Source organism: Meles meles, chromosome 7 (genome assembly GCF_922984935.1).
Source record: "Meles meles chromosome 7, mMelMel3.1 paternal haplotype, whole genome shotgun sequence".
Taxonomy (NCBI): Eukaryota; Metazoa; Chordata; class Mammalia; order Carnivora; family Mustelidae; genus Meles; species Meles meles.
In genome coordinates this window covers 20,323,353-20,337,887 of record NC_060072.1, presented here as the reverse complement: position 1 = coordinate 20,337,887, position 14,535 = coordinate 20,323,353, and the positions used below count along the sequence as shown (strand labels likewise).

Genomic DNA, 14,535 nt, shown 5'->3' with positions numbered 1-14,535 from the left:
ATCCCGGGGTCCTGGGATTGAGCCCTGCATCAGGCTCTCTGTTTGGTGGGGAACCTGCTTCCCCTCTCTCTCTCTGCCTGCCTCACTCCTTACTTGTGATCTCTGTCTGTCAAATAAACAAATGAAATATTTAAAAAAAAATTTAGAAGATTTCAAATACCCAAATTTTATACTTCAGGGAACTGGAAAAAACAAAGAACAAACTGCCCAAAGTGACTAGAAGGAAGGAAATAATAAAGATGATCGTAGAAATAAATGAAATAGAGACCAGAAAAAAAACAATAGATAGGATCAACAAAATAGGGATGATTTGTTGAAAAAATAAAACTGACAAACCTTTAGCTAGACTAAGAAAAAAGAAAATACTCAGATAAAATTAGAAATGAAAAAGGAGATAATACAATGGATATTACAGATATGGTATAAGAGGCTATAATGAATAATCACATGTCAACAAATTAGATAACTTAGAAGAAATGGATAAATTTCTAAAAACTGACAACCCAGAAGAGTGCATCAGGAAGGAACAAAAAATCTGAACACACAGAGATTAAGTCGGTAATAAAAAATACCCCACCACAGTGAACCTGAGATGGCTCCACTGGTGAATTCTACCAAACATTTAAAGAAGTATTAATAGAAATCCTTCTCAAACTATGCCAAAAAACAGAAGAAGAGGAAACACCACAAGTCCAGAATTACCTTGATACCAAAGCCAGATAAGGATACTACAAGAAAAGGATGACCAAATATCCTGGATGAATATAAATGCAAAAATTCTCAACAAAATATGAGTAAACTAATTATTTTAGTGTCTTCCTGAATTCAAACACCATAACCAAATGGGATTTATCCCTGGGATGTAAACTGGTTGAAAATAGGCAAGTCAAATGTAATACATTAGTAGAATAAGAGATAAAAATCATATGATAATCTCAATAGACTCAGAGAATGCATTTGATAAAACATGACTTCTTTTAATTATAAAATTCCTCAACAGATTGGGAATAGAAAGAACATACCTCAACATGATAAAGCCCATATATAATAAACCCACAGCTAATATTATACTCAGTGGAGAAAAATTAAAAACTTTTCCACTAAGATTAATAAAAGACAAGGATGCTCACTCTCCCTACTCTTATTCAGTATAGTACCAGAATTCTCAATTAAAACAATTAGGCAAAACAGAGAAAAGGCATCCAAATCAGAAAAGAAGTAAAATTGTCACTATTTGCAGATGAAATGATTTTATATACAGGAAATCTCAAAAAGAGTCAACTAAAAAAAAAATGTCAGCACTAGTCAACAATTTCAGTAAAGTTGCAGGATGTACCATACACTAAGAATGAAACATCTGAAAGAGAAAGAAAGCTTCCCCACCTAGAATAGCATCAAAATCTATACCTAGGAATAAAATTAACAAAGAAAGTGAAAGATCTGTACAGTAAAACCTGTAAGACTTTGCTGAATGAAACTGAAAAGACACAAATGGAGAGACCCGTCCTCTGTTCATGGATTGGAAGAATTAATGTTGTTAAAATGTCCATACTACCCTAAGCCATCTGTAGAGTCAGTGCAATCCCCATTAAAATACCAATAGCATTCTTCACAGAAACAGAACAAAAACCAAAAAACCGACAAAACAAAACAAAAGAAAACAAAAAACCAGGGAGCCTTGGTGCCTTCGTCAGTTAAGCAGCTGCCTTCAGCTCGGGTCATGATCTTGGGCCTGTTATGAAGCCCAGCATTGGGCTCCCCACTCAGCGAGGAGTGTGCTTCTCTCTCTTCCTCTAACCTTCTGCCTGCTTGTGCCCTGCCCCCCTCAAAGAAATAAAATCTTTAACAAAAAAAATAAAAGAAGAAAAACCTAAAATCTGTATGGAACCACAGAAGAACTCAAATAGCCAACACATTCCGAGGAAAAAGAACAAAGCTGGAAGTATCACATGTTCTGATTTCAAACTATATTATAAATCTGTATTAACAAAAACAGTATCTTACTGGAGTAAAATAACACACATAAACAATGGAATATAATAGAAAATCCAGAATTAAACACCTTCATGTTTGGTCAACTAATATTCAACAAGAGAACCAAGAATAACTTAATGAGGAAAGGATAGTCTCTTCAACAAATGGTGTTAGAAAAAACTGGGTAAACAAATGCAGAAACATTAAATTGAACCCCTGTCTTAACATTACTCATGAAAATTAACTCAAAATGGATCAAAGACTGAAACATAAGAGTCAGTACCATACAGGGAAAGAGCCATAAAATCAAGACAAAATAAGTTATCCAATATAAGCAGAGTTGTAGAGGCTACGAAGGAAACAATAGTTAATCACAATTATGAGAATTTCTAGCAGAGGCCGCACTGAGTTTAGGCTCAAAGGAAAAAGAGAACTTCACCAGAGTACGAGTAAAAACGCTAAGTTTATGACTCCATAAAACCAGAAGTTTGGTTTGGTTAAAGTGGAGGATTGCTTGGGAAACCTGGCTAGGCATGAGGTATGTTTGGACATGAGGCTTGGAAGATCCTTGAATGGCACAGTGAAAAGTTTGGGATTTAGCCTATAGGCAATGAGAACCTTCTGAAATGTTCAGAATAGAGAGAATATTGATGATTCTTTATGGGCTTTAACCAATATTGACAGTAGTGAGATCTGGGAAGGAGGTGAAAATCAGAGAAAGAGAAGTCAATTAGAACAGGAGTGTCTGAACTCCAGTAGGGAGAGTGGAGACTTGGTTTTTGTGCAAGACAAATCTGAAGGGAAGGAAGACATGAAGGGAGAAACAGAGTTAAGGATGAGGGATTGAGGTTTAAGATTGAATCAGGATTTGGAGAGTGCTGCTTCTATAGCATAATAGCAGACAACTGGAAACTCCCTGATAAGATTCAGGGTGCAAGATAGAAAATTGAGAATCCTTATCACAGAGATAATAATGAAGTCATGAAAGTAGATGTACTGAACCAAGGAAAGAAGTCAACAAAAAGATGACACTAAGGGGAAAACTAAGGGAGATGGCTGTGTCTATTGGTGGGTGAAGCATAGGCATGGAGTATGAATGTGACCCAGGACAGGTGACACCCTGGAGGTGGCAGGGCCACAGAGATGAGGTAAATGGACTGACTCTTCAGGACTCTGGAACAACATTACCCACGTTGGAGTTGCTTCTTAGTTGTGTGTCAAGCAAGTTATTTGACCTCTTAGTGCTTCCGTTTCCTCACCTGTAAAGTAAGGGTAATAATAATGCCAATACAATAGGGTTATTAGGAAAACTAAATGAGCTAATATATGTGAAGTAATTAGAACAGTGGCTGTTACATAGAAATGGTATATAAGTGTTAGTCATTATTAGTTTCTAAAATAGTCTAAAAATCAAAAGCAAACTATACAGTCATTCATTTAGCCAAGTACTTTTTTGCAGTCCACAATACCCAACAAATTGTATTTTTTAATTTTCAATTATGCTCTCTGGTTGCTTTGCATAAGGGACTGCCTTTTTGTTTGTTTGTTTGAGTTTGTTTTTAACATTTTATTTTGCAAAGTTGAAAAATAGTACAGTTCCCCTATACTCGTCACCTTATTCCCCTAATATGTTATATATTTATTGAAACCAGAAAATAACCATTAATAGACTATTAAATAATCACAAACCTTGTATTAATATTACCATGTTTTTTTTAACTTTTTCTTGTCTGTGGTCCATCCTGGATCCAACATTGCATTTAAATGTTGTATCTCCTTAGTTTCTTCCAATCTAGGACAGTTCTTTATTTTTCATGATCTTGATACACGTGAAGAGTACTGGCTTAGAGTTCAGTAGAAGGTCCTTCGATTTGGGTTTATCTAATGTTTTCTCATGATTAGATTGAGGTTATGCCTTTTTGGCAAGATCACCACAGAAATGTTGTATGCTCAGTATTATCATAACAGGGGCATGAGATGTCAATATGTCTTATTACAAGTAATATTGACTATCAGGTTTTTCCACTGTAAAGATAATGGTTCCCCCCCTCCAAAAATTTGTTTTTTTCTCTGTAATTACTCTCACGTAGGGAGATACTTTGAGAATATACAAATGTTCTATTTTTTTAACTATAATTCCCCCTATTAACTTTAGCATTCTTTTGTGGTTCTTGCCTGTAATAATTACCATGATGTTTTTGACCAACAGTGATTTTATATCTTTATCATTTCTTTTATATTTATTTTTATGCATTTATTTTCTAATTTATTAATTAAAATTCTACCGTAGGGAGGAGCTATCCCTTCTCCCCCATTTATTCAGTTATTTATATCAGCATTCTATTAGTATACTAGATATTTAGTCTTTAGATTTAACGCAATACTATCATTTATTTTGTTGTGTATATTATTCCCACTTTTGCCATTGGTAGCTCCTTCAGGTTTGTCCTGTGTCCTACTGATATGCTCCCCATTCCATTTCAAGGGCTTCCTAACTTTCTGGCATTATGAGATATTCCAGCCTCCCCTTGTATTTTCCTGCCATGGCTCTGGAATCAAACGTTTTTTCAAGGAGCTGTGTACCTTTTATTAAACAATGGTACTTAGAAAACAAGATCTGGATCCTAGGTATGATCATTGCTCCTAGGATGTCATTCCTTTCAGGTCCAGGTAATGCCTCTTTTTCCAGCATCCTGGCCATCTTTGTGAAAGAGATGTTTCCTGGGCTTCTAAATTGGAAAAAAAATATGGGTGAAGACAAGGACACTTTCAGATTATTATCCTTTTGGAAATAGTAATGGAAAACCAAGGCTCTGTTCTTTTTTCCTTTTTTCTTCTCTAGTTCTTCAATTTGGATTCACAACTATCTTTGTGGCAGCTTTTCCCCTAGCACCACTTCTGGCCTTACTGAATAACATAATTGAAATTCGACTTGATGCCTACAAATTTGTCACACAGTGGAGGCGACCTTTAGCTTCAAGGGCCAAAGACATAGGTAAGTTGGATTTGAAATGTTTTAAGGATATTAACCATATGGTAGATAAAATAAAAACAAACACCAACTCTAGATTTTTACTTATGGTTTCCATGTAAGATGACTTAACTTATTCTTGCAAAAGAATAATTATGTTAGCTTTAAATAATATGAGACAAGAAGTAAAGTTGCCCATTTGGAAATTTATAATTTCTAATACTCGAGAATTTGTGCCTAAATAGATTTTCAATTTTGTTATTTAAACTCGGAATCTAGAATTTTGATTTATTATTGCTTATTTCCTTTTTAAAGTAATCTTCCATTTGCTTTATTTTGCCCAAATGTTTCCCTGAGTCACATAAACCACAATCCAGTCTTTCTAAAGACAGAGATGGCCTTCGGTCTTTGACAGGAGAGGCTGAGTGTAATCAAATGCAGCCTCTTGAGGACTGCCTGAGATCAGAGATGATCTTTTATTTACTTCTGCATCAAATGCTTAGAACAGAACCAGCAGGCACTCAGTGTATATGGAAGAGAATTGAATATAGATGTACATGGCTCACAGCAGTCTCTAACCTCCCTATGAAAGAAACCACATTCAGTGAGCACCTATCCTAGGTCAGTGCAACAGGCACTGGACCCACCCAGATGTCAGCACCCTTCAGGAGCTCCCATTCTCGTAGCGGCTTGACAGTGGAAGTGCTCATCTATTGAATAATGTATTGGTGCCTTTATCGCCGACTAGAACTCTCTGACTTAAGTCTGATCCTGACTGACTCATTAAGTCATGAGCATTGACACTTTCCCAGAAACTCCTTCAATGCCAAGGTGTTTGCAAGTATAAATTCTTACTTTTGGTGACAAGTGTATTTAGGAATTTGAATGGACCCTTGGAAAGGACTATTGAAATGAGTTACCCCAGTTGTTTTCATACTATTATTCCTGCTGTTGTGTCTGGAACTAATATAACACTTCTCTTTGAATAGGAATTTGGTATGGAATTCTTGAAGGCATTGGAATTCTCTCGGTTATTACAAATGCATTTGTCATAGCGATAACATCTGACTTTATCCCTCGCTTGGTGTATGCTTATAAGTATGGACCTTGTGCAGGCCAAGGAGAAGCTGGACAAAAGTAAGTTTGTCATAAAACTATCATTAAATCCTCATTTCCAATGCACTGTGTGATGTTGGTACACTCAGTCAAAAGCTTCTGCATTGGAGCAACCCAGGATGAGAAGGACAGTAGTGGGGGAGGTGAAGTTATGAGGACACTTGCAGCCAAGGAAAACACATCCTGATTGACTGAAGAGATGGGACTCATACAGGTAAATTTTAGGTGGAATTAATAATTTCCCCTACTCTTAACCCCTGCCCACTATGAATTCAGAAATGTACAGTATGCTAATATGTGTAAGCCAAAACAAGTAGCACATGATATGTATACAGTTATGCCATTTTTATAAGTTTGTAAGAGGACAGTTACAATCTGATTCCTCCTGTGACATCATATGGAGACTCTACAAACTCTGCACCAGAAATGTGCAACCATGTGATAAGTACCCTGTAGGTACTCAATAAATATTTGTGGAATAAGTAACTGAATGATTCTTTCCTGGCTATTGACCTGACCAAGGTACATATTACCTCAGGCAAATTCAATTCTGTGGCATCACCTAAGTGATCCCCAAAAGTCATGGCTTTCTGGGTATTTCTGGTCAGGTAAAGTCCAGGCAAAATTATAACACATCCCCTAGATTTCATTTCTATATCCTTTTTAATAGGAGAAAAAATTCTTCTTTGGCTAAAGTAAAAATAGTCCAGTTCTAATTGTGGAATTTAGATGTCTGTAAGTCAGAGTAGAGTATGTTTTGGGAGACTTTTCAATGTCCCAGAAATCATCCCACATGGGCTGTGACTACTCGCACAGGCAGCCCTGCTTCTTGGTTTACCAGTCAGAATACCCCTGGCCTAGGTCCAATTTCATTATTAATCCTACTTAACTGCTCTAGGCACGGATGGTTGAAACCAGTAAAGCTTACAATCAATCCAGCTATTTGAAGAGCTTCTATAAAGTTCTTTATTATAATAACCATGTGGCCATTAGATACTAATTATCTAGCAACTTCAAGTGAAGCATTCCATTTTAAGAGACTTAAAGACATACTATATTACTCATGTAGTCTTTCTAATTTTAACTGTTGCCAACATCCTCTGTTTGACTGAACCTAGAAAAGCTTGCCTTTATTTAACCACTTTCCCATTTGTTTTGCATTTGATTTTCAAAACAACCCCGGGACTGGGACATGCATTATTACCCTCACTTTAAAGAGCAGAAAGAGACTGAGAGGTTAAATCCAGAATCACAAGGGGGAGTAACTGATGGAACCCACATGAAGGCAAAGCCTGGACTCATACAGTGCTCGCCATCCTGAACCACACCGCCCTGGGGGCCATTGCCACATAATGTTTATTTAGCTTATTCAATAGGAGAAAATTCCCTGGGGGTTTAAGTCCCAGTGGTTATTTAAATTCTTCCTGGACCACAAATGTAATGAAACCTGTTTTGGTTTGTGGGGGAAACTCGAAACCCGAAAATAATATGGGAACATTTATGTGCAGTTGATAGTGAATCAAAGCTTTAGAATGTTGACAGCTTATTAGATTTAAGACAATGTTCATGGAGACCTAAGAGTCTCCTTGATTTAGGTTTATTGGGCTCCCCGGTGCTATTTTTTATATATCATCTTTCACGTAAGAGCCTTCTGCCACTTTGAATGTTTATAGATCTACCTTCTATCTTCTTTTTTTTTTTTTTTTTTTTTTTTTTTTTTTTTTTTTTTTTTTAAAGTTCAGTATAAGGTTTTACTGGGGCTCTTTGTAAACTTTTTTTTTTTTTAATTAACAACATCATTAATTCAATTCTGTATGTGTTTTTTTTTTTATTATTATTTTTTTTTCCCTTTTTATTTATTTATTTTTTTTTCAGCGTAACAGTATTCATTCTTTTTGCACAACACCCAGTGCTCCATGCAAAACGTGCCCTCCCCATCACCCACCACCTGTTCCCCCAACCTCCCACCCCTGACCCTTCAAAACCCTCAGGTTGTTTTTCAGAGTCCATAGTCTCTTATGGTTCGCCTCCCCTCCCCAATGTCCATAGCCCGCACCCCCTCTCCCAATCCCACCTCCCCCCAGCAACCCCCAGTTTGTTTTGTGAGATTAAGAGTCATTTATGGTTTGTCTCCCTCCCAATCCCATACCTTCTATCTTCTAATCCATTGGTCATTTTTCTTGTTTGCAAATAGTTGCTTTGATATAAGTTTCTTCATGAATCTTATGTTCTGCCCCACCAGCTACTTTATTATCCTTTTTTTTTTTTTCTCATTTTATTTATTTTTTCAGCGTAACAGTATTCATTCTTTTTGCACAACACCCAGTGCTCCATGCAAAACGTGCCCTCCCCATTACCCACCACCTGTTCCCCCAACCTCCCACCCCTGACCCTTCAAAACCCTCAGGTTGCCCCAACCTCCCACCCCTGACCGTTCAAAACCCTCAGGTTGTTTTTCAGAGTCCATAGTCTCTTATGGTTCGCTTCCCCTCCCCAATGTCCATAGCCCGCTCCCCCTCCCCCAATCCCACCTCCCCGCAGCAACCCCCAGTTTGTTTTGTGAGATTAAGAGTCATTTATGGTTTGTCTCCCTCCCAATCCCATCTTGTTTCATTTATTCTTCTCCTATCTCCTACCCCCCCATGTTGCTTCTCCATGTCCTCATATCAGGGAGATCATATGATAGTTGTCTTTCTCCGATTGACTTATTTCACTAAGCATGATACGCTCTAGTTCCATCCACGTCGTCGCAAATGGCAAGATTTCATTTCTTTTGATGGCTGCATAGTATTCCATTGTGTATATATACCACATCTTCTTGATCCATTCATCTGTTGATGGACATCTAGGTTCTTTCCATAGTCTGGCTATTGTAGACATTGCTGCTATAAACATTCGGGTACACGTGCCCCTTCGGATCACTATGTTTGTATCTTTAGGGTAAATACCCAGTAGTGCAATTGCTGGGTCATAGGGTAGTTCTATTTTCAACATTTTGAGGAACCTCCATGCTGTTTTCCAGAGTGGTTGCACCAGCTTGCGTTCCCACCAACAGTGGAGGAGGGTTCCCCTTTCTCCACATCCTCTCCAGCATCTGTCATTTCCTGACTTGTTAATTTTAGCCATTCTGACTGGTGTGAGGTTAATCAATAAACTAAAATTATTTTTCAGATAGCACCAAAAAATCATTTTGAGGCCCCCCATCCACTGAACATTTTAATAAACCAATTATTTTGTTACCAGGCTAGAGTTGGGGAAAATTCTCTAAGAATATGTACGGGCTTTAGGATTACTGTGAGATATATATCTGATTTAGTGATCTAAATCGAAGCTGGTTTTCATGTAGAAATAGTGAAATCATAAGGACTTAGAGACTTGATCAAGGACACGATGCTCAAACTGTCACAGAATGAACCACAAATATCTTAATAAAGTAATATATTGTTGTAAATTATAATCTAATCAATAGATCAACAGCATAACCAATTGTAAAATTATATTTAAAAACATAAAGCTGACTGTACAAAGATTTAATCTTTCTTTTTTCATAATGTCTGGCATTTTTATTGCAATAAGTCAGGAGTCCACTTTCTTCTGTCCTTATCTCATTAGCCTAATTATCTATAGATAAGTTTATAAATTTGTCATTTATTATCTAAGGCACATTTGACTTTAAATGCATAAACCAGATCTTATTTCTTCTAGCTTTTTAATTTGAGCCTTTTCCCATTCTCTTTGTGAATGATCTAGATCTAAAATCTCAAAGGCAAATTTAATAGCAAAATTCAACAACACTCCACAGTAAGTTTGATCTGGAATCTACAAACTCAAAAGTCAACTTCATGTTCTTTTCTTTCCCTTAAAACTGACGAGTAATGATCACTAGTTCACTTTTTTTCTTAGAGTAAAGGATTAAAACAGTCATGAATGGTTTTAAAACCAGAATTCTCAATGAATCTGGTCTTTACAGAAGTTCCTTGGAAAAGGCATGCATCCTAATTCAAACAATACTATCCTTACATAACATATTTTCTGAATCTCCTTTCTTGTAAATGCCTTTGGAGGCCATCTACCGACCCCTTAAGAAAATTAACTTGTTTTATATTTACAGAAACCCTTCCTTTGTCTGATAGTTTTTTCTATCTCTTACTGCCTGATCATCGGTATAGCTTCATCTTTCCTCTAACTCGGAGCTGGCGGTGTGCCACATTGAGGGTGTAGTGATCTCCTGCCAGCAGGGAGACATGGGATCTGATGCTGTCTATGGCCTCCACATTGACACATGAATGCCTTTAGCTGAACTTTATACAGGGAACTGTGAGAAATCTCATTTCCCTGAATTGTGACTACCTTAACTATTTATTGTGGGCAATAGCTAAGATTCTACCACAGTAAAAAGACTTTGAGAAATGCCCAGGCAGTTCAGTATTAGCAGTCCCTCTTCTTCCCTGATTATGGAAAGGAGATCAAAGGAAGATTTACGCAGCCAATAACTGTGTATACATGTCCTACGTCCATGTGTGATGCTTTGTACACAGGAGCACAGAACCAAACACACATTTTTAAGCTGGATTTATAACTGACATTACATGAATATGCTTAATAAGTAGTTCAAAGATACATCCTCTTTATTTTGAAAGGAGAGCGTCATCCATGAGACTGATATTTTACTTAAATTTAGATTTTTCCTCAATTGAGTTTTTGGACAGAGTAGCCATTAAGCCACAGCTTTAATCTCAATAAAACTTCAGGGCACAGCAAAGGAAACACTCAACAAAACAAAAAGGCAACCCACGGAATGGGAGAAGATATTTGCAAATGACAGTACAGACAAAAGGTCGATATCCAGGATCTATAAAGAACTTCTCAAACTCAACACACACAAAACAGATAATCATATCAAAAAATGGGCAGAAGATATGAACAGACACTTCTCCAACGAAGACATACAAATGGCTATCAGACACATGAAAAAATGTTCATCATCACTAGCCATCAGGGAGATTCAAATTAAAACCACATTGAGATACCACCTGACACCAGTTAGAATGGCCAAAATTAGCAAGACAGGAAACAACGCGTGTTGGAGAGGATGTGGAGAAAGGGGAACCCTCTTACACTGTTGGTGGGAATGCAAGTTAGTGCAGCCACTTTGGAGAACAGTGTGGAGATTCCTCAAGAATTTAAGAACAGAGCTTCCCTATGACCCTGCAATTGCACTGCTGGGTATTTACCCCAAAGATACAGATGTAGTGAAAAGAAGGGCCATCTGTACCCCAATGTTTATTGCAGCAATGGCTACGGTCGCCAAACTGTGGAAAGAACCAAGATGCCCTTCAGCGGATGAATGGATAAGGAAGATGTGGTACATATACACAATGGAGTATTATGCCTCCATCAGAAAGGATGAATACCCAACTTTTGTAGCAACATGGACGGGACTGGACGAAATTATGCTGAGCGAAATAAGTCAAGCAGAGAGAGTCAAGTATCACATGGTCTCACTTATTTGTGGAGCATAACAAATAACATGGAGGACATGGGGAGATGGAGAGGAGAGGGAGTTGAGGGAAACTGGAAGGGGAGATGAACCATGAGAGACTATGGACTCTGAAAAACAACCAGAGGGTTTTGAAGGGGCGGGGGGGGGGGGGGGTGGGAGGTTGAGGAACCAGGTGGTGGGTAATAGGGAGGGCACTTACTGCATGGAGCACTGGGTGTGATGCCAAAGCAATGAACACTGTTATGCTGTAAATAAACAAATAAACAAACAAAAAAAAACAAAAACAAAACAAAAACAAACAAACAAAAAAAACTTCAGGGCTTCTTTGGGTAGTAAGAAAGAGTGCAGGAGGCTTGTGAATATTTCATTTCAATGTTGGGCTTGTTTTCTGCAAGTTTCCAGAGCACCTTTCGTCTCTCACTATTTGGCTCCTGAGAAGACTCTGCTGTATTCTATAGTTCACAAAAACTGTCTCCCTCTCTATGACAGCTAATAATCATCAAAGCACTCATTTGCTTTCATGTCATGTTCTAGGCAGTTCAAAGACGAGGGAGATATTCCAAATTACCGTTTTAAGGAGTGGTAGGGGAGACCTGCGGCCAGTTGGATTAAGGCATATTACACACCCACTGACCATGTGTTTCACCCATGAGTGACTTGAAAAATGGGTCCTTCTGCTTGGTTCATCTTTTTAAGGCCCTGATAAAACCTCAATGACTTGTCTTGATCAAGACAACACACAGAAATTATGTCCTCTCAGAACTACCTGTGTGTCATCATTTTGGTTTGGTGTTCAGCAGCTTGGAATAATCATGCCAGACAAGTTAATGAAGAGAATTTGAAAGCTATGATTTATTCATTAAATCAATAATTATTTATTGACCTTCTGCAAGGTACAAGAAATAAAATTAATAGTAGCCACTCACATTTAATTAAGATCTTGTTATATGCTAGACACTCTATCACTCACTTTACATGTATCGTTTCGTTTAATCCCCACAATGACCCTATGAGGTAGGCACTTCTGTTTAATGAAGTTACAGAACTTGCCAAATTTGCATGGCTAGAAAGCAGAAGAGATACAGTTTGACCCTCAAACCCAAGTTTTTAGTATTGTAATATACTGACTCCTCATACAGAATAGAAGATGTGTCCTCAAGCTTATTAGCTGTGGGATATGTAGGTAATAATTTTATTCCTGGTCCATTCTTAAAACCTTGATAGAATCTCTGATGCTTTAATTTTCTTCAAATGAAATCAGTTGAATATGATATTTAGTGGATTCCTACACTACACAAAACATAAAAATACTTATGACACCTGCTCTGTTCCAAAAACTAAAGGAGAAGACCTCCATCCTTGCAGGCACCTCAAACACAAGCTGTATGGTAATGGTGCAGTTAGGTACCACCAGACAGAAGAGGGAATGGGTCTTTTTCTGGTGGGATTAGGATATCTCCCCAGAAGAAGTGCTATTTTAGTTGCTCATTGAAAAATGAGCACTATTTCTTCTTAGAAAGAAATGAAGAGAAAATAGAAAAGATAACCTGAACAGAGGCATGAAAACATATGGTATATGCAGGGAATGTAGCCTAGCATGACTCTAGCAAGGGATGTGATTTGGAGGGGGAGGATCATAGAAACACCAGTCACACTTGAGGGATTATGACAGACTATAGATATTCATTAATAAAGGAATGTGTTTGTGTGTGTATGTGTGTTTACATCATCAAGGAAAGAAACAGTGACTTTCCTACTAATCATGCAATGCTGTCTTTCACCTATTTCACTGAAGTATTGATTGGGGTAGTGAGGTTCTGGATGATGATTCTGAACAAGAAGAATGGAATAAAAGAATGACTTGTTCATGATTCCACATACCTGGGGTTTTTCAGTATATCCTAACTTGAGTGCTTATAACAAAGCGAAATGCATTTACAAGTGCAAGAGCTTCTAGGAATTGGATGCAGAAGTGATCAGAGAACTAATTATAGAATTCTTTTTCTCTTTTAGGTGCATGGTTGGCTATGTAAATGCCAGCTTATCTGTGTTTCGAATTTCTGACTTTGAGAACCGATCTGAGCCTGAGTCTGATGGCAGTGAGTTTTCGGGGACTCCTCTCAAGTACTGCAGGTGAGTATGGCACTCTTAGCCAAACCTGGGCTGGCTCTGCCATGGGGGGGTTTTGCTCAGACAGCTCTTTCTGACTGAGTGGGTTTAAAGCAGTGGTTCTCAGCCTTGATCATGCACTAAAATCCACTGGAGAATTTTAAAATCTCCTCTTGACCAGGCTGTGACCTAAAAAAATTAAAATAGAATCTCTGGGGTAGAAGGCAGACATCCAGATCCAGAGAGCCATATAAGAGTAACCCAAAGAGACCTATACCAAGACTTTATAATCAAAAGAATATTAAAAGCAATAAGAGAAAAACAACTTGTTACATACAAGGGGAAACCCTCCTCGATAAAACTATCAGATTACTCAGTAGAAGTTTCATAGGCCAGAGGAAGTGGCATGATCTATTCAAAGAGCTAAAAGGAAGAAAAAAAAACTGCCAACCAAGAATATTCTGCCCAGGAACAATGTCCTTTAAAATTGAAGGAGAGATGAAGAGTTTTCCAGACAAGCAAAAGCTAAAGGAGTTCATCACCATTTGACCAGCCTAACAAGAAATGTTAAAGGGACTTCTTTAAGTTAAAATGAAGGAGGCAGTAATTAGTAACAAGAAAACATATGAAAGCATAAATTTCACTGGTATATATATAGAAAAGAACTGGGAATGATCACTTATAAAGTTAGTATGAGATTAAAAGACAAAAGGAGAAAAAATCATTATAACCACAATAATTATCTGAGGGACACACAAAATATGGACATTGTGACATAAAAACAAAATGGAGGGAGAGTAGGGGCACCTGGGTGGCTCAGTGGGTTAAGCCTCTGCCTTTGCCTCAGGTCATGATCTCAGGG

At 37.6% G+C, this 14,535-nt stretch overlaps 1 protein-coding gene across 4 annotated transcripts in view; it reads left to right on the top strand.

Moving 5' to 3' along the window:
* Positions 1 to 14,535, top strand: part of ANO4 (anoctamin 4) — a 384,614-nt gene that overhangs the window by 355,887 nt on the left and 14,192 nt on the right. For all 4 annotated transcript variants that reach the window (XM_046014085.1, XM_046014083.1, XM_046014084.1 and 1 more), the window contains 3 exons: positions 4,817 to 4,969; positions 5,935 to 6,082; positions 13,578 to 13,697. In XM_046014085.1, the coding sequence (XP_045870041.1) occupies positions 4,817 to 4,969; positions 5,935 to 6,082; positions 13,578 to 13,697 (421 nt within the window). The remainder of the gene's footprint in view (positions 1 to 4,816; positions 4,970 to 5,934; positions 6,083 to 13,577; positions 13,698 to 14,535) is intronic.